The 20,639-nt window shown below is 36.7% G+C and overlaps 2 protein-coding genes across 2 annotated transcripts; both read right to left on the reverse strand.

The window, feature by feature from the left end:
• Nucleotides 1-476: 476 nt before the first annotated feature.
• LOC146999467 (uncharacterized protein F54H12.2-like) lies at nt 477-1,775 on the reverse strand. The gene has a single exon (XM_085807964.1). The coding sequence runs from the start codon at nt 1,773-1,775 to the stop codon at nt 477-479; it is 1,299 nt and encodes a 432-aa protein (XP_085664090.1).
• Nucleotides 1,776-4,419: 2,644 nt separating this feature from the next.
• LOC146999468 (uncharacterized) lies at nt 4,420-6,015 on the reverse strand. The gene is made up of 3 exons (XM_085811667.1): nt 5,674-6,015; nt 5,363-5,506; nt 4,420-5,267 (listed from the first exon to the last, which is right to left on the reverse strand). Exons 1-3 carry the CDS (start codon nt 5,698-5,700, stop codon nt 4,431-4,433), a joined length of 1,008 nt encoding a protein of 335 aa, XP_085667793.1. The 5' UTR covers nt 5,701-6,015; the 3' UTR covers nt 4,420-4,430.
• Nucleotides 6,016-20,639: the final 14,624 nt, after the last annotated feature.

Here is a 20,639-nt window from a genome sequence, read left to right on the forward strand (position 1 = left end):
TTTTTTTGACAAATTGAAATATTTGGAAATCATGATTCTTCCCATCTAAGGGTGATACAATGAGTTCCATGTATGGAACTCATTGTATCACCCTTAGATGTCAAGGACCCTGTAGAGTCCTTGACAGCGTTTAATAATGAAATAAATACAATAATGTCCACATACATTAGAAGTTAAACTCTGAAGCGAAATCTTGTTCCAGCAAACATGACGATATTTCTTGACAAAGGATGTGATATCTTTTCCATATACTTCAGGCGGGAGTCCATAAGAGTCGAAAAATTCCAGAGTCTGTTGATCTGCAAGGTAGACAGCTAGCCAATGAGTTCCTTTTTCATCATGTTTGTCCGTATTGAGCACCAGTGCACAGGGAAAACTTTGAATCGCAGATATTTTATCACAAGGAAAAACACCCGCATAATATCTCGAAGAAATAGGATCTCGAGATAAGATTTGATGAATCTGTGATGAATTCTTCAGTTTCCAAAATCGTACAGAATATTTCGAGCTTTATTGATTTCTATCAAATTTTCAAATTCAGCGTACACTAATAACGAAACAGTTTGTTGTAAGGGAGTCCCAAATTTTATTTCTAATCTTAAGTTGCTGTGTCGAACTAGATTTAAATGAGAGCCATCACAAAGGTCAGGTGACAGGTCGAAGCGAAATAAGGAATATCCTTTTGAAAATTCTGATCTTGAAAGGTAAAGTCCTCTGTCGTCTGCATTCGTAAATAAATTCTGATAAGCTCGTATGAAATGATTTTTGTCAAAATTAGGCTGAAGAGGATTATGAGGTACCGGTTGACCGTCCACATAAACACCGATAAAGTTCATATTATAATGCTTGAATTCGAAAGGAGACTTTTTATAGTTTCCGTTAAAGGCATCATTGTCGACGCATGTCACCACAATACGATTAGGCATTTGACCTATGAAAATATTGTCTTGAATAAAACTCATATTTCCAGTGGGAATGGAATAGGCTTTGCAGAGCACTCTATTAATGGGATATTTGGCTGTTGATTTTTCTAGGCTTTTGGCATGTCCTAGCACAACACCAGGGCTAACTCTCACTTTTCTTACAAACAATGAAGCTTGTTCGAGTAAAACTTTAAATTCACCTTCGCCCAATAAACAAAATTCTGGTTTGCTGCGTATGAGTTTAATTTTCATATCCACCATATTCAGCAAAAGTCTTTCCTGATGAAACATATCCAAGTGCAATCGGCCAATCATATCGACCGAAGCACTCAGTTTAAACAATTCTGCTCGTTGGTTAAATCCTTCATTCGGCTGAGTGTCTTGAATATCAAAAACGTTCAGACGTCCTGCTGTATCTTTGAAAAACAATTCTGATGACAGTTGAGACGTTTTCGTATCAAAACCATGATTCAATAATTTTTCTATCATGGCTCTGTAAGGATACGTGTTATTACTGGTGGAAACGAGTCTTTCATTTAAACTAATATCCACTTGAGAAAACATAGAATGTAAAAAGAGATTGACAGGTCCCACTTTACTTTCAGCCGTGATTGGCTTGCCATCATTTTTTAAAATTTTCACTTTGACGTAGAGTTGTGTCTGTGATAAGTCTAGGTAGTCGTCTCCGCTTCCAGAAACATTGAATTCAACAGGACTTCCTTCCGACACATTGGCTAATGGATGAAATTCAACCCACTGACCTTTTTCTATCACTGTTTGAGTGGGAGGTAACGAAAATAAATCCAGTTCGGATTTTGCGCATTCCGGAGAATCTTTTAACAGAAAAGCCATTACGAGTCAAAAATATCACGTCGTTGCACCTTCCTGGCTTTAGACGAAATGAAGTGTTTGGGGGGTTTTGCGCTTCCTTTTAAACCTTCCGTGACCAATCATCTCGTCTGCTTTCTGAACTGCTTTCCTCGCTAATTTTTTGCCAGCTTCTTTAGATCTGGTTTTGAGGGAGACTTTAAAATTTTCTCCCGACAATACGTCGTTTGCAATTTGTGTTCCAGTCCGCAAAGCTTCTTTTCCGACTGTTTTGGCTCCACTCATCAAAAACGGCATAGCACTGCGAAACAGCTTTGCAAAAAATCCACCAATACCATAACCTTTCTGTAAAATGGTTCCTTGATAGTAAGGTAATCCATTTCTAGTTTGAGCTAAATAATAATCTTCAAATTTTTTCGTGCAACACGTATAAGGCACTCGCATATTTGATGCTTCTAATCTTGCATACACAATCCAAATGAAATCAATTTGCAGATGAAGGCTTCTTTTATAGAATTTGTCTCAGACGAAAATGCAACACAAGAAATACTTTGCCTCTTTCGAATGGTACTAAATCTCCAGAGTGAAGTCTTATGTCAATATGTATAGTCTGAAAATGTTGACGGATAACTGGCAAGTAAAAGGGCCGGGGGTAATGAGCGTTTATGATGTCTCCGTCATTTCCTTCTACGGTGACAATTTTTAACAACGGGGCTTGTACATCTCCCACAATTTGAGGTTCTACGAGATCGCAATACACATACATGACAGGAAAAGATACTTTGGGATCGGCTACAAAAGGACTTTGTTCCAATCCTTTGTAAACACCCGGCTCGAACCCTAGAAGCTCCGCTAATCCTTCGTAAAGAATGACTTTGCAGTTTTCGTCGGTCTTAATGGTCACTTTTTTCGTAACAGGATGGTAACTGAATTCAATCTTATTTTTATGAGAAGGTATTTTCATGGCTTTTAATAAATCTGGTATCGTTTCATAACATCCTGGAGGCACTCTTCGACCTTCCAATTTTCCATCACCCAAATCAAATCCAAATAAATTATTGTCTTTTCGGACGTTATACCATGTGTGAGGGTAAATAAAGTCCACAAGAGATAACTCCCACTGACTATTTAAATCCATCGGAGTAGGAAGCTGAGTGGTAAATTGTGATATTTTGTTGTCTGGAAAAAAACGCATGGAGCTGTCGCTGATCAGTGTGATAAAGAAAGACATGTTTCGTTCAAATGACAGATAAGCAGAATTTACGGGCCTTTTATACCCTTCTCACATCATCCACCCAAGCATTGAAGCTTTCGGGGTACCCCTGAAATTTCACAAAATATTCTATTTTCCCGCGACGTTTCCTCTTTTTTAAAACTTTTTCTACGGGATAATAACCAGAGTCCGAAACCTTTTGAAGTTCTTGTTTGTAAAAAGTTCCTTGTATAACTTCTCCTGCTAGATCTTTCAGTTTATAGACAACAGGAATCCGTCGAATAATTTTATAGATTGTAAAAATTTCTCGTGTCCAGTTTTGTTCGTATCCTTTCTCAAAGATCATTTTTTCTCGGCTGATGCGTACCGTGTCTCCAATCTTTAAATCTGAAGAAATAGGGTTTTGTACTGGTTGCTGACTATATAGCGTTTTCCAAATTTTTTCTTGATTTTGTAATGTAACGGATACAGGTTCTGTCTTAATACTGCGATGCCATGTATGGTTATAACTGGATATCAATTTATCAATCACATCAATGTACTTTCGTGTATTCATTTCGGTAAAGTATTTCCACATTTTTGTTTTTAGAGTTCGATTAAATCGTTCTACGACAGAAGCTTTGGTTGTATTATGTGTCGTGAAAAAGCGAACGTTTCTCTTTTTCAAAAAATTTTGAACTTGTTTATTGGTAAACTCTTTCCCTGCATCTGTTTGTAATGATTCGGGTGTACGTTCCGAAAATATCTTTCCGAAAGCGGATTGGATGGACACGGATGTTTTATCTTTGAGAGGGATAGCCCAAGCGTATTTCGAAAGGATGTCTATACAGGTCAGCAAATATTTATATCCATCATTAAAAGAGGCCAGGGATTGCATATCCACTAAATCAGATTGAAATTGCTCGTTTAAGCCTCCTACGATGACTCTGTTCCTGGGAAACTTGTGCCTCAAAGGCTTGTGCAAAGTATAAGAATCCTTGGTTTGCAAGCATTTCTGGATGTCTTTTGTTTTTACGCGACCTTTTAAAGCACGATGCAAAGCAGCAACACCCCCGAAACTTGCGGGGACCTGTGGATCCCGATAGGTCTGAGACAGAGCTGCGTTCATTGCAACAGTTGTTATGATGTAAACGTACACTGATATTCATTTATATATATTTAACTAGAACAGATAAAAAATACCCTAGTTTCACCTATATAAAGATTTTAGAAAATAGGCCTAAAAAACAAGAGAGAGAAAATGAATGCTACTTAACATCTCAAAGGTTGAACAAGTAATGATATATATGTTTAAGAATAACCATATTTATATTCTATAAAAATCAATAGGTTTGTATTCAATAGGTATTTTTAAAATTTATGTAAGTAATCATTACAGATTAATTCTTTTAAATAAGGTCTGAACCTGGAGACAGTCATGAGATCGTTGTAAAATAAAATAACATTTATTGAGCATCCTAAGTATTTTACAAATAGTCATAGTATTCAATACCTAAGACACCATTGATAGTACAAAATGTGTTTCTTACTTCATCGAGTACATGGTTTAAACACACAGATTTTAAAATGTCCTTCGTAATGTAGTGAGCAGGTTTCATTAACATTAAATAGGGTTCTTCACCCCAAATGTTTCCATAAAATTGCCTGGCGATGTCAACAGCATTGAATCTCAGAGCAATGGCATTCACAGTTTCTGTTTTATGAACGAGTTCTTCACAGTCTTTCAGCTGGGGATATTTCAGTTCGTCTTGTTGATTAAGAAGTTCTTCAAGTGACGTCTTTAGAATGGTTTGAAGTCGCGCTCTTCCCATAGAAATGTCAAAGGATTGGGGTAGATTTTCCTCTCTGACAGGTTCGTCGGATACGCTTTCGTAGGCTTCACAAAAGTTCATGTTTTGATAAACGAGGTTGGTGACAATATCGCTGATACGGCTAAAGTTGGACATCAGTTCTTCCCACTGCGTCGTTGTAATGCTGAGGCTACTTTTTTCATCTCCTGTCGAAGAGAGTTGCTTCAAAGTGAAGTGGGAATCTTTATACGTGACCACAAAATTCTTGGGCAATTCCAGATTCAGTGTCAGCCGGTCTGGTTCCTCCACTGTCATGTTGGTTGCGAGAACATTCAAACACCATGGCTCAAAATTTACTCCTCGTCTTGTCGGATAGTAAGCTTTACCATATTTGGCATACTCTCGGATGTGCACAGTCACTTTTCCCTTGTAAATGCTGGGTCCCACAAAGACATTGTCTCCCATGTGAGTGAGCTCCTCTGGAATAGCGTCTTCGGTGAAGAGTCCTTTGCGCTGAAAAAAAAATTAAAACAGTTAGTATATAATACATAAAAATGGGGTCACATACAATATCAACTTTAATATATAAGATTTTCGCAAATACGTACTTTTTTCTCGAAATGGGATGTTTCTTCTGCTTTTCTTTTGATACAAGAGCTAACTGATTCATTGGGAACATCTTGGGTGTGGTTTTCATGGCTCAACACTTTATCGTTCAAAGGCATAGGTTCATTCTCAAATAGGTTTTCCATCTGAAAAAAAGTAAAGACAAATTAAGCACATATTGCAAATTCAACTCTTTTTTAAGTATAAAAGTATTTTAGTATAAAAATATTTTAAGTATAAAGTATTTTAAGTATAAAGTAAGTATTTAAAGATTAAAAATCTAAAAACAGTAACTTTTCAAAACGTTACTTACTTCTTTGTTGTTTCGTGCCTGATCCATTCGAAGCAGTGAAGAAAGATTTTCGAAGCAAAAGCAGGTACGTACACTCAGGGCGACAGGCAGGAAAGAAATGCGGAACGTTGCTCGGGATAAACTTATCGGGTAGGAACTCTTTATTTCATCTCAACGGTGATTGGTTAAGAGACGGTGAGGTCATATTTCAAAGAATCTGATTGGTTCACAGAAAAGTATCCATACACCTTAGCGGAGGCATACAAAGGTGTGATACGGCAGACGCCATTTTGTAAAACAACATGCCCCAACAAGAAATGGATGATGTCATTCCAAACACGTGGTTCAAGAGTTCGTTGCCACAAAACCTAAAAATATATATTCAATACCACAAAAAATAAAAACTTTGAGACATAAAATCGTTGCCACAGAATCAAAACGAAACTTTGAGGATGTCATTCCATCTACGTCATTTCCGGTTGTCACGTGATTCAAGATGGCGGCGACCACGCCCCTTTTCTGTGACGTCACTTCCGTAGCACGGTTACCTCCGGTTACTACTCATGTAAACTGTCGTCTTAATTTGAAATCCAAAGAAAGTGTTTTTTGACCATAAACATGAATAGTAGAAGAATTAGCAGCGAAAAGTGTTTGTTGGGACGAATTCCGTTTTTGAGAATTATTTGCTGGAAGTAAGGACACGTCAGAGCCGGTATCGACCAAGAATGAAAGGTTTGTTCTACGGTCACGAACGAACAGGCGACGTGAAACTTGAGGCAAAGAATAAGTCGCCTCTATTCTTTGCTGGTTTCGTTTCCCTGCCATGAACAAGGTTTTGTACATTTGTCATCTCTACACTTTTCCCCAAAACGTCTATGATACCAGCAAACAGAATAATCTCTCCTTTTGGAATTGCTTCTTTCCTTATTGCGATCTCCGCGATTTGGTGAGCGACCACGAGAAAGAGAAATGCGATCAATACGTTTGTTTAATTTTTCTATTTGTTTAAATAATTTATCCTCAAGAGACTGATCGACTGTGCGAGAAACGGCACAAGTCCCTGCGGTTGGATTTACTTCTAAAATTCTGTCGGCAATTTCTGCAGCTTTATCTACAGTTAAATTGGAAACCGCTGCCAAAATAGACTGAACAGTTGAAGGAATAATTCTAACATTAAGTTATCAGGAACATTTAAAGATTCTGCTCGACTTTTCATATTTCTAAGCAAATCGGAAGGTTTTCGACAGCCTAATTCTTCTCCAGATAATAATTGGCGAATTTCTTGCTGAGAAGATTCTCCTGCACGATTTATTAACTCAGTTTTAAGCTTTGTATATGGATCAATAGGGTCTGGTTTCATAAGTAAATCCCGTACTATTGATGCAATATCTGAAGGAAGATGAGCAACTACATAATTATATTTAGTAATGGATTCTGTGATAGGTTTGGGGGTGGCAAGAGCAAAGGTATTTTCACACATAATAAACCATAAAGATGGGTCTGATCGGTTATAAACCGGAATTTGGACGGCATAAACATCAGACATTGTGCAAGGTTTTTAAGCCAAAATAAAAGCAAAAATTTAACTAAAGAAAATGAAATTAAATGATAAGTAGAAAACAGAATTATAAAATGATCCATAATTACTACTCATCTGTGATCCGGAGGACGAAAACCGATGTAATCCATTACTTCTGGTTTGGAGATCTTGAGTGATGGCTTGTAGTCAAAACCGAAAGTGCTTGAGAACTGTTCATACGATTTAAAACAGTCCGGGTTACCATTATGGAGATTTCCTGTTATGTTTTTACCACCAATTCTCGAATTCCATATCACAGATTATGTTCTTACTGCATTAATATAAATATTAAGACATAGTGCACAATAAAAATTATGCTTTATTTCGGAACTTCGCGCACACTGCCCGACAGCCTGCCTGTTTCGCTCTGCTCGCTACTTGTAAGAAACTTCTCCTCTAGGGTTGCCACACTTATCGGAGGGCGCAAGGCGCGCTCCTTATCGCCATCACCACAGAAATCGGAACATAAACAAGACAAAATTTCTGTTTCTTTTGATAAGTTCGATGAAACGGTAGAAAATTTTGATTCGTTCATAGAACGATTTGAGGCTTTTTTGGACATTCAAAATGTTCCAGAGGCAAAACGTGGGAAAGTTCTGATCTCAAGCTTGAATGCGAAATTGTATAATTTGTTGAAAAATTTACTCTCTCCGGATCATCCTTCAGATAAAAATTTTACCGAACTAAAAAAGGTTCTTAAGGATCATTTAAATCCTAAAGCTTTAATAATACCTAGTCGGCACATATTAATCGAAAACAGCACATTTATTAATCGAAAACAGCATGAGGGGGGAATCAATTAGTAGTTATGTCACTGAATTACGCTCGTTAGCGATTCCTTGTGAATATAAAGAGGATATACTAAATACCATGTTAAGGGATGTTTTCGTTAGCGGTCTACGAAATCGTAATATCTTAGATCGATTATTTCAGGAAGATGATATCGATTTAGAGAAAACATTAAAGATAGCCTTGGCGATGGAAAAGGCGGTTAAGGGTGCAAATGAGATTATAGGACATTCCGTAGAACTGAAGTTACTTAAAACCAAGAAAAATGAGTCCAAACCGCGGAAACAAATCTTTGTTGCTAAGAATAATAAGGGTTAAAATGAAACTTGTTCGCGTTGCTTAGGAGCACATCACAATAAAAATAACTGTAGATTTGCAACAAGTGAATGCCGCTTTTGTAAAAAAATTGGACATATCGAAAAGGCGTGTTATTTGTTTAGGAAAAACTGACAGGTTAAACAAAAGAAAGTTGAGGCAAATAATGCTTATGATTCGAAAAATGAGGTCTCCATCTATGGATTTAACTCCAGAAGGCACATGTTAAGAGAGGAAGAACCAAAAAGACCGCCAATAATGGTTCAAGTTAAAATTGAAAACAAACCAGTTAGCATGGAACTTGATACTGGGGGAACAGTTTCGGTAATGTCTATAAATAAATTTAGAAAAATTTCCAATAAAAAGATTCAGCCTACAAATTCAGTTTTTAAAACTTACAGGGTTGATAAGGTGGTACCTTTAGGATATGTTCCTGTTAAAGTTGAATACCAAGGTCAAAAATTAGTTTTAAATTTATACATTGTGAAGGAAAATTTGGACACAATCTTCGGCCGAGAATGGCTGTATGAAATCAATCTCGATTGGAATGCCATCAAAACATTGAAAACTTCTAGTGAATTGAATTTAAAAAAATTGCTTAAGGAGTATAAGGAAATTTTTGACGGTAAATTAGATGAAATTAACAATCACGAAGTAAAACTAAATTTGAAACCTAATACTCAACCAATATTTTGTAGGTCACGCCCGGTACCTTTCGCATTAAAAAATAGAGTTGAATCAGAAACTGACCGGCTTGAGAAAGAATGTATCATTGAGAGGGTTGGGACTTCAGAATGGGCAACACCAGTTCTGCCAATTGTTAAATCTGATGGTTCCATTAGGCTTTGTGCTGATTATTCTGTGACTCTGAATCCTAATTTGGAAGTGCCACAGCATCCATTACCAAAACTCGAAGAAATATTTTCATGTCTTAATGGAGGTAAAAATTTTTCGAAACTTGATTTCAGTCATGCTTATCTACAAATGAAGGTGAATCCGGAGAGCCAAGGGTTATTAACCGTCTAAAACCGGGCCGAAATTCTCATAGCCTTCAGACCGGCGAGATCAGAAACAGTTTTGCCCCCTCTTTGACATTTTCCTAATGAGAAAAGTCATTAGTCCCCCTCCATGGATGAAGTAAAATTTACATGTTTGTCGGGCGCTTACGTCCCATAGTAGAGGGGTTGCTAGATTTGCAATTTTTTCGATGATTATTTTGCTTTCATTTAAATGAAGTTCTAACTATATAGTGCATAAATAAATATGCAGTACTGGATGCATATTCAGTGCACAATTTATTTAGAACAAAATGTATGTAATGTTTATATTTCACTCACTATTTCTGATCAATCTCGTAAATAATTTGTGAATATTTTAACTTTGTTTTCACTCTTCATTTATATTCGTGTATTTTCGTATTAGAAATTAGAAAACGAGAACAAAATTTAACAAAATATAGTAAATACGAATTACCTTTGTAAGTCTGCAGGCTGGAATGCGATTTTTAATAACATATTTTCATTAACAAAATAATGGTAATGACTAATTTAATGAAATAATAATATTTATTACCATTAGATGATTAGAATGAGATTCAATACAATTAGATTTTGAGATGAACGTACAGCAATAATAAAGCTTTACATAACAATAACAGAGATTTAAATCTGCTTTTTTCGATAATTTTGTTATTATAATATAAAAATCAAAATCCGAGATAGATTGGTTGCGTTTCATCATTTAATTTTAACAAATATTACATTGGAGGTATATCTTTAACGAGAATTTTTCTTTGTAAAATTGGCTTTTGTTTATGTTAGCAGAGAAAAAAAAAAATCCGTGACTTATACATGCAATCATCAAAAGAATTTTGAGAACAGTTTTAAATGTTCATGAAGAATTAATTATACGTCAATTTCTTTTTATAGGTAGAAATTTCGTCTAAAACCATCGTTATATCCAAAGGTTGAAGTCTATTTCCTTTTCAACGAATATTCTATTTGCACATAATATATTTTCTAATTTATTTTAGAAAGAGTAATCTTTCATGTTTTCAAAAGAATAAGGACATACTGGGTGTTGACGCAATGTAGTAAATCTGTTTTTCACATTTCTTCCAGTAATGAAAACGATTACCCTGGAATATTTTCAAAGCAAAATTAAGAAATCCGTTTACGCCAAATTTTGCATAAAGTATCATCTCGTGTATTTTTCTATTTAAAGTGTGAAATTTTCTCTTTGAAAATATAAAAAATCATGAACGGAGCAAAATTAATTCATGAGAAATCATTTTGAAATGCAATAATTCCATCGTAATATGAAATAGTGGAGAAAAGTGCAATACAGTTTATTTATTCACAAATAATTCCCTCATATGCGTAATTTATGTACTGTCGATTGAGAAATATAGGTTAGTAAATTAAACCGGTTATTTCAATACTTTTCCTTTATCAATATTTTTACAGGCTCTTCAGTAGAGCGGTAAAGGTGGCTGAACACTCGTAGCTCGCTTGGGTTTGAATCCCGGCTAAATAGTTGGATTCATGGTTTTTAATGTAAATGCAAGCCAGCTTCTCTTAGAAAGTCCTCCGCGAAGGCATAACTCCCCTTATACAGGTAATTGTTGTGTGCATTGATGTAATTCAGTAAGCGAACAAAATTAATCCAATCAAACCCGAAGAACGGGTTGATTACAAGTGGAGTTTTCCACCAGGAACGTAAATGCGAGCAATTTTCTCTTAAAAAGGTTTACACGAAAGCATCCATCCCCTTAAGCAGATAGCGTTCGCGCGCTTTTCCGTAATCCAATCCTAATTTTCATACATTTAATAGTAAGTTGACATACAGCTTATTACAGACAAAATAACAACCTTTTTTAGAGATATTTTTTTATTAACTTGTCTGAATTCCCTTTATCTCTTGAGGAATATAAGAATTTCAGCAAATTAAACTGACCGAAATTTTATACAGTGTAACTGATGTTTTGATTCAATTTAGAAGTAACGTGAGCTTTACTGATATTTAAATACTTTTTGCCAGATCTCATTCTAAAAGAGGGTCTAAAGATAAATTGATTTTATTTAATTTACAATCAATGAAAATCATTGAAAGCAATCACTGAATGAATGAAAATCACAAAAACTATTATGCATACAATTGTCTCTTATTTATCTCCTGATAAATCAGACAAAATTGCCTACATAATAGAAGCACTTTGAAAGAGTTAACAGTTTGTAGGGTTTATATTTATTTTAAGTAACATTTATTTTAAGCTATCTTTCCTGCCAAGCCTTTACTTTCCCCTAGAAATGCCAATGCCAGAGTATGTAAATTTTAGTAGAACGCGCAGAGTATTCGAATTTTTAGCAGAAGTAATTTGAGTTAAATAGAAGGGAAACGAGATTTGTAAGTGTGCTTCTTGATTCACGAGCGTGAAGATTGCTTGGTAGAAGTTTAAGAATCGCGCGTTTCGGCCTGTGTGCCTACTTCGGCAGTTAGTTGAATCTTTCAACGTCTTAATCAGAAAGTTTGCTGAATCTCAGCTGTATCTTAGAACGCGGTTAAGATAGTTACAATTATAGAGCCTCGTAGATAGTGACTTCATTAGTTATGCATCCTGTTATTTATTTTTAGTTGTACTTTTCTATTTTTGTTACACCGCCGGGTCGGCGTAGTTTGTGAGCGTCAAGTGAACGCAACTGTAAGTTCTAAAGTGAAATAAAAAGGGATTAAACCCTTCTTACGACTTTGTGTAACTTCCAGTTCATAGCAGTCACTACTACTGTTGCGGACAAGTTGGGGCCACGCAACAACACATTGGCGCCCGAACACTTTACGAACTGAAATGGCCGAAAACTGGATGGAAGCTCCTGTACAAGTCCAACAACAAGAAATGGCGAACCAATTAGAAGGATTTGAATACCTGGTCCAGACGATGAGAGCATCGATTAAGCGAAACGTCAATTTCGACGGAAAAAATTCGGTGGCGATATTTTTAGAAGGCCTAGAAAATCATTTCAAGCTATACCCTGTGCCTGAAAGGCAAAAATTTGCCATTGCCACGTCTGCACTAAGAGGTGCACTATGCACGTCTGCACTATGGTGGAAGAATATAGGCAAATTTTTATTAGGGGAATTCGGAGGCCAAACATATACCTTTGAAAATTTCAAAAGATCATTATTAAAGGCCTTCCCCATAGTGAAAGACCGAGCAAAGCTAGAAGCCGAGATATATAGTTTTTATCAACGAAATATAGAAGAGTTGACGGACTTTATTCTGCGAAAAATTAAGCTGACGGATATGCTGTATGGGAAGAAACCGACGCGGAGATTATTGAAATAATCTTACCAAGATTGCTACCTGCTGTCCAAGATTACTTGGAAATTCGAAACCCAAGCACCTTGCAGGAACTCTTCGAGTTAACGGTCAAGTTCCAAAATCGCAGAATAGCGGAAAAAGCTAGAGGGGCATCGTATTCTCAAGGTCTCCGAAGGCAATCCACAAATCAACAGACCAGAAACACAAATCGCTCTTATGGGGGAAAGAGCTATCAAGCTAACTCATCGAAGCTCGAAGGTCAAGGCCCAAAAAGGGAGTTTGAAAACAACCGTCCGCGTACCCAGAAGACAGAAGTTGAAAGGAAAGCTTTAAACGAGTAGAGGGGCCTGTAAAAGCGAGGGTCCATACCCCGGAAGTTTCGAAAAAACCCTCAAGAAGATACCTAAATACGGTCGTGGTAAAGAACTCACAATTACCGATTATACAAGTCCTGGTTGGCGATGTACCAGTAGAAGCCCTCATCGATACAGGGGCAGAAGGTAATTTTATGAGTGATACATTTTTTAAGAAGAATTTTAATAGGTTACGATTATTTAAAAATAAAAACACAGAAATCATAGCAGCGCAAGGAAAAACTTGTCAATGCATTGGGAAATTATCATTACAAATACAGGTAAAAGATGAAAGCCTCAAAGTATTACTTTTTGTGGTCAAAAATTTGCAGAGTCCAGTTATTTTAGGCATGGAGTTTTTAAAGGCCGCGAAGGCCAAACTGAATTTTCAGGAAAATTCTATTATGCTGGAAATGGATCGTAGGGTGGTGGAGCCAGTGAAACAACCGCAAGTGGACCTTAGCCATTTAAATGACCATGAAAGCCAAGCCATCCAGCAAGTGGTGAGTACTTTTTCGAACTTGTTTTCAGAACGGCCTGGTAATTGTCAAATTGTTACGCATGATATACAATTAACTGCCGACAAACCCTGTAGGACTAAACCTTACCGGTATGATAAACAGAAAGAACAAATTATCGAAGAACACATTCAAGAAATGTTGAAGAACCAGATAATAACGCCCATAAATAGTGAGTACGCGAGTCCAGTCGTACTATGTAGGAAAAAGAATGAGTTCCCTCCCTCGGATAAAAGGGCTTGGAGGTTTGCTATCGATTACAGAAAGCTTAATAGTGTTACTAAATTCCCAATTTACCCTTGCCAGTTCTAGAGGAAATTATTAGAAAGATTAAGTCTACGAGATACATGACTACGTTGGACTCAACGTCTGGGCTACTATCAAATAGCTATGAGACCCGAAGACATACATAAAACCGCGTTTATCACAAAATCGGGCACTTATGCATTTTTACGCATGCCCTTTGGGTTGTGTGGGGCTCCGTCAACATTCCATAGAGCTATGGACATTGTTCTAAAGCCTGTCCTAGGAAAATCGACTTTAATCTATCTAGATGATATAATTATAACGAGTAGTACGTTGGAACAACATATTAAAGATTTAGAAGAGGTTTTTAAATTATTAAAAGAGGCCGCTCTTACAATTAAAGCATCAAAATGCAAGTTCGCGACTAAAGAACTTAAATATCTGGGTTATAAAATATCACAAAAGGGTATAGAAACTCAGGATTCAAACATAAAAGCCATCAAGAAATTCCCACCTCCCAACACCGCCAAGAAACTTTCTTCTTTCCTTAGGTTATGTTCTTATTATCGGTAGTTCATAAAAGAGTTCGCAAACATTGTTGAACCGCTGTTAGCAATTAAAAGAAAGAAAAGTAAGTTTACGTGGACAGCAGAGGCAAATACTGCATTTGAAAGGTTAAAAGAAGCACTCATCAATGCCCCTGTTTTGAAATTCCCGGAAGGGGACGAAAACCTGGAAATTGCAGCAGATGCGTCGGACTATGCCGTAGGTGCGGTTCTCATGCAAAATGGCCATTCTTTGGCTTTTTTTAGTAAAACTTTAAACTCTACGCAAAGGAATTATACAGCTACAGAGAGAGAAACATTAGCCGTATTAATGGCTGTACACAAATTTCGAGTTTATTTCGGCAAAGCGCCAGTAACAGTCTTTTCGGATCATGCGGCTGCTGGTAGACTTTACTCGGGGAAAAACTTAACGCCCAGGTTAATAAGATGGGCTTTAAAACTTCAAGAGTATAACCTAATAATTAAATATAAACCGGGTAAGGAAAACAATGTTGCTGACGCACTATCTCGTATGAAACTGGACGATGAAGGCAATGAACTCAAATGCGCTGTGTTGACTTCAGAAATTTTAGATTCTAGAAAAACAATTATTGCTAAATTGAAAGCTGATCCTGAATTTGGAAGTATCTATGCGTATTTGAAAGACCCCAAAAGCTTTGAACACACAGATATTGATGCAATAAGAAATAGAGCAAAAAAACTATGAAATAATAGATAATTTATTGTTTTATACGAAAGCAACAAACGAAAATTTCGAATATAAACCAGTCATCCCAGCCTCGCTTCGATTAAGCATTTTGAAGGAATTACACGACGCGAAAACAGCGGGTCATTTAGGGGTCAGAAAGACTTTAAAAAGGGTACGCGAGGCGGTATATTTCCCGCAATTATACAAAATAGTAACTGCGTATGTCAGATCCTGCAATCAATGTCAATTAATAAATGATATTAATTACAGCCCGACCCGGTACTTAAATAGCATTCGCGCTACATTTCCGAATGAAATTTTATGCATAGGTCTTCTAGGTCCTTTTCCCCAGTGTGAGTTAACTAAAAATCGTTTTCTTTTAGTAATTGTAGATCATTTTTCAAAGTGGACAGAAATTGTTGCACTTAAACGCGCGTCAGCCAAAACAGTTGCAGATGCATTCTTATACAGGTAAATTTTAAAATACGGTGCACCATTAGCGATAACGGTTCATTAGCGATAACGGTAAGCAATTCGTTAGCCAAATTTTTGAAAACACTTGCTCTGGACTTGGCATACGCCATATCAAAATGGTCCCGTATAGACCACAGGCAAACATCGCAGAAAGAGTTAATAAAAATATTGTAAAAATAATTCGAAGCTATGTTAGCACACATCACAAGCCCTGGGATGGCTACACAAATGAATTAGCTTATGCTTTAAGAACAGCAAATCATGATACTACGGAGAAAACTCCAGCAGAATTATTTTTAGGACGGAAGTTAATTACGCCACTAGATAAATTATTCTTTGTTCAACAAAGAGAGGAAGAATTCAAACAAAAAGATATACAGAAACTCATTGATCAGGCGGTTAAAAGTTCGGATACGGCAAGAAATAGACAGAAACTTTACTATGATCGAAAACGCCGTGAAGCAGATTTTAAAGTTGGGGATAAAGTGTTAAAGCGGAAATTTTCTTTATCAAGTGCCCCAGACAATTTCACTGCAAAGTTGGCTCCAAAATTTGAAGGCCCCTATGTAATTCAGGAAATCAAGGGAGTCGTATTGTTTCTTAAGAACGAGAGAGGGGAAATCTGTAAAGCAAGTCCCGACCAGGTGAAAAAATATTATAATCAAAATGATTTTGAAATCCTTAAAAAGTTTCTTGCAGGACTCAAGCGCAAAAGAAGTGGAAGGTCCAGAAGTAACGCCACCCGCTCCACCACCCAAGAAGCAGAGAACAGAAGAGAAACCTAGCCCTTTTACAAGTCATGCTACGGTCCCGGAAAGAAGAAAGGAAAATGGTCAGACTCCAGCATTCAAGAAGTGCAGAAAATCAACGCCGCCGCGTAAAGAATCTTTGGTAAATAGAAAAAGACCAGATACAACATTCCACAGTTGAAAGTCTGTGTCGAGGAAACCACTTCCAGGGCCAGATAGTCAGGAGCAAACAAGGCCTCCGTTCACGGCAAGAAAAAGACAGAAGGAGGAACGAAAAGATTGGCACCAACAGATGAAATTCAAGCAAGATTCCTTTAGGCCGCCGAGACCAGCCGTCCAGGGGCCAAACGGAAAAGACAGGAACCCGAAGACTACCACTCCAAGAGGCTGGCGTACAGAGGGTGAAAATGAAAAGTCACCATGGACGAAACTCGAAGAACCCAAAGACGAAGATTGACTTCTATGAATTCCATAACTTGGGATCAGTTATGCCAGAAGAGGATGTCGGAGTTCCAAGCATTGAAAACTCAAAGATAAGTTTACTCAAAGTAATACAAAAACACGAATATTCCCGTTTGACACCACACATGGTGGAAAACCAGGGTAGAGTTAAATTCACGTTTGAATACTTGAATGAATGTGAATTAAGCAGTTAATTAAGGAAAATAAAATGATCGAAAACGAAAACTTCATCCAGTGTTAAGAAAGTGTAAATCATAATGTATTTAGAAGATACTGATACTTATTCCTTCCAGATGCTACAAGGAAGAGAAAAGATTGATTGCTGAAGACCAGAAAAGGATCCTGTAAAAAGAGATGGTAAAATTATGCGTCTACAAAAATTATTGTAATCTTATACGAAACAGTTTGTTTTATGTAAACGGGGCTCTTGAATTTTAGATCAGAATGTGGAAACTTTTTCAACAGGTCATTTCTAGGACCTGCTTCCAAGTTTACCAAATTCTGGCAACGGCAAATATAGGGTTTATATTTATTTTAACTAACATTTATTTTAAGTTTAAGCTATCTTTCCTGTCAAGCCTTTACTTTGCCCTAGAATTGCCAATGCCAGAGTATGTAAATTTTAGTAGAACGCGCAGAGTATTCAAATTTTTAGCAGAAGTAATTTGAGTTAAATAGAAGGGAAACGAGATTTGTAAGTGTGCTTCTTGATTCACGAGCGTGAAGGTTGCTTGGTAGAAGTTTAAGAACCGCGCGTTTCGGCCTGTGTGCCTACTTCGGCAGTTAGTTGAATCTTTCAACGTCTTAATCAGAAAGTTTGCTGAATCTCAGCTGTATCTTAGAACGCGGTTAGGTAGTTACAATTATAGAGCCTCGTAGATAGTGACTGCGTTAGTTATGCATCCTGTTATTTATTTTTAGTTGTACTTTTCTATTTTTGTTACACCGCCGGGTCGGCGTAGTTTGTGAGCGTCAAGTGAACGCAACTGTAAGTTCTAAAGTGAAATAAAAAGGGATTAAACCCTTCTTATGATTTTGTGTAACTTCCAGTTCATAGCAGTCACTACTACTGTTGCGGACAAGTTGGGGCCACGCAACATCACAAGTTCTTAAGCGTTTTATGCACTCCACAAAAAAATGTCAAAATAAAATCTTATTATTCATAAGTATGAAAAGGAAGTAAACGATAAAAGCGGTTTTACCTATTTTCTAGAAGGGCGTTAAATCAAGGCCAACTAGATATCTAGTTGGCCTTGATTAAAACTAAAATATTAATCTATTTTTATTTGCTATTATTAAAAAACATTAAATATGGTAAGCTTAAAGAGCGTGCAAAATCGCTGACGTTTTAATCATAGCAACAGTACTAAAAAAATTAGCATTAAAATTATGAGACAGATTCAGAGAGAGATGGCCTCTATATGATTTTCAAGTATATTGGCGCGAGACGAAACTGCGGTTTTTGCCAAAATGTAGCCAAACTGATAAGAAGACGGAAATAATGCGTAGCCAGCGGCTACTCTGAGCAGCGACAATGGACCACACAGAGATCTACAGATAGGCGATTCTCTAAAATAGGAAGGGCATGGATGGTACAACAGTTGTACCAATGCCGGCGTCAGAGAAAATCATTCTCCTGGTACAACTGCTGTACCAGCCGGCTTCAGAAAGTTAACAATAAACACGCATAAGGGGTTGTATATTTGTAAACGCTTAATGTACGGATTAAATGCTGCCCCAGCTATTTGGCAGCGCTATGTTGAGGGATTATTTCAGGGGATCGAAGGAATTAAAATTTTTATGGATTATGCTCGAGTGACAGGACCGGATGATCAGTCTCATTTAAAAGCATTGGAAAGATTTTTCAAAAAATGCAAGAAGCACGGCCTAAAATTAAACTTAACTAAAAGTAAATTTTTTCAAAATGAGATTAAATTTTTAGGGCATAAAACTGATGCCGATGGATTGCATAAAACGGATGAAAAGATTTCGGCAATTGCTAACGCCCCTACGCCGAAAGGTGTCCAAGACATCAAAAGCTTTTTGGGATTAGTGAATTTTTATGCCAAATTTTGCCCTAATCTGGCAACTTTGGCACATCCCTTAAATAATTTAACAAAAAAAGATGTTAAATGGAGTTGCTTAAAAAACTGCCAGATCGCTTTTGAAAAAATAAAAAAAGAAATTTGTTCAGACAGAGTTTTAATGCATTACGATCCCACATTACCGTTAATGCTGGCTACTGATGCATCTCCGGTAGGTCTTGGGGCAGTGCTCTCGCATGTTTTCTCTGATGGAACAGAAAGGCCTATAGCATTCGCATCGAGGACACTGACTAACACAGAGCAGAAACACTCCCAAATCGATAAAGAAACGCTGTCAATTGTTTGGGCTGTCAAAAAGTTTTATCTATATCTAAAGGGAGACGCTTTTCTCTGGTGACAGATCATAAACCTTTAGTGGCTATTTTCAAATCGAAAAGAGGACTTCCTATCCTCACAGCCACCCGACTCTTACATTATGCACTGATATTGCAGGCATATCAGTTTGATATTGTGTATCGAAATACCAAGGAACACGGTAATGCTGACTGCCTGTCGCGCCTACCTCTTAAGTCCGAAGATTTAAGCATGGATGATGTTGAAATATTCCAACTCTCCCAAATTGAAACTCTTCCTGTAACAGGTAGGGAGATAGCTCGGGAAACGCGAGCTGATGAAGAAATAAATATCTTTATATGAAATTAAAATCTGGAGAAAGTTTGGAAGGTAGGGAAGCAGAGTACGCCTTGCAAGATGACTATAATGAGTGGTCACAGGGTAGTTGTTCCGAAAAATCTCCGAGTTAAAATTCTCGAAGAGTTACACCAAGGACATTTAGGAATCGTTAACCCATCAACGAGCCCGCCTCTCGGAACGAAATGCTTTGAAAACGGCCGCGTTGTCAGACAACAAACCCCTCCAAAAAATCGCTTTCGTTTTCTGAAATCTCTCTAAGATGGCCCAGCCTAAGGCAGTATGTTTGCTTCCCCTTAGTGTGATGGATAAGCCATAAAATTGCCTCCCCGGTATTGAATGGCTTGCGTTTCGTTTCCTCTCCCTCCTCTTTCTTTGTACTAGTAGCCTGTAGACTTGTTTCTTTTAACATGTGACGGCCGAATTTTCCGAAATCTTTCTAGAATTTTAGCTTCCAAGCTTGTAAATTTTCAATTATTCGACATGTTTTATTGGGCAGTATTTTAAGAAAGATCATTATTTATTTTGTTACGCAATTTTTTACTATTTACTAATCTATTTTATTTAGTTTTAGTAGGCCAATTTATTTTTGAAAATTAAATTTTAATCCATTCTTTTACCGACTGTTTTCATCACATTATAAGTCCATATAGATTTACGATGAGAGTACAATAATTATCAGGAATTTTTGGAAAATTTGGCATACGTATTTATATTTTAGCGTTGAATTTTTTCCACAAGTTGTTCGTTTACAGTCGAGCTCATCCTCGTAAACGCTTGATCTTTTCAGCATGGAAATGGCAAGCAATAATCTTCCTAATATTTTTCGTTATTTTATAGCAATTTCTAGAATTTTGGCGGTTTTCTACAAATATTTTGGGTACGTTTAGCTATTATACAGTTGCTACTAATGTGGAATTTAAAGCCAAAAATGTATTCCTTCGTTGATTTGAGAGATCGCATTTCGAATTTAAGCGGAAATTTAAATGAATTTGATACAATCTTAGCACAGACTAGAAGAATTATTTCTCTGTGTTGGATGGATTTTCTCACTTTTCTGCATTTGATAGATTAAATGCATAAAGCAGACACGCACAAATAGAATTTAAATAAATTTTTTTAAATAAATTTCTATTTTCATTTAAAATTTGTCATTATTAGCACCTCCCGCAGTTTTATGCAATCATAGGATTTT

This window comes from Stegodyphus dumicola, chromosome 1 (genome assembly GCF_044657685.1).
Source record: "Stegodyphus dumicola isolate Sdum_Otavi_A_Nest chromosome 1, ASM4465768v1".
Taxonomy (NCBI): Eukaryota; Metazoa; Arthropoda; class Arachnida; order Araneae; family Eresidae; genus Stegodyphus; species Stegodyphus dumicola.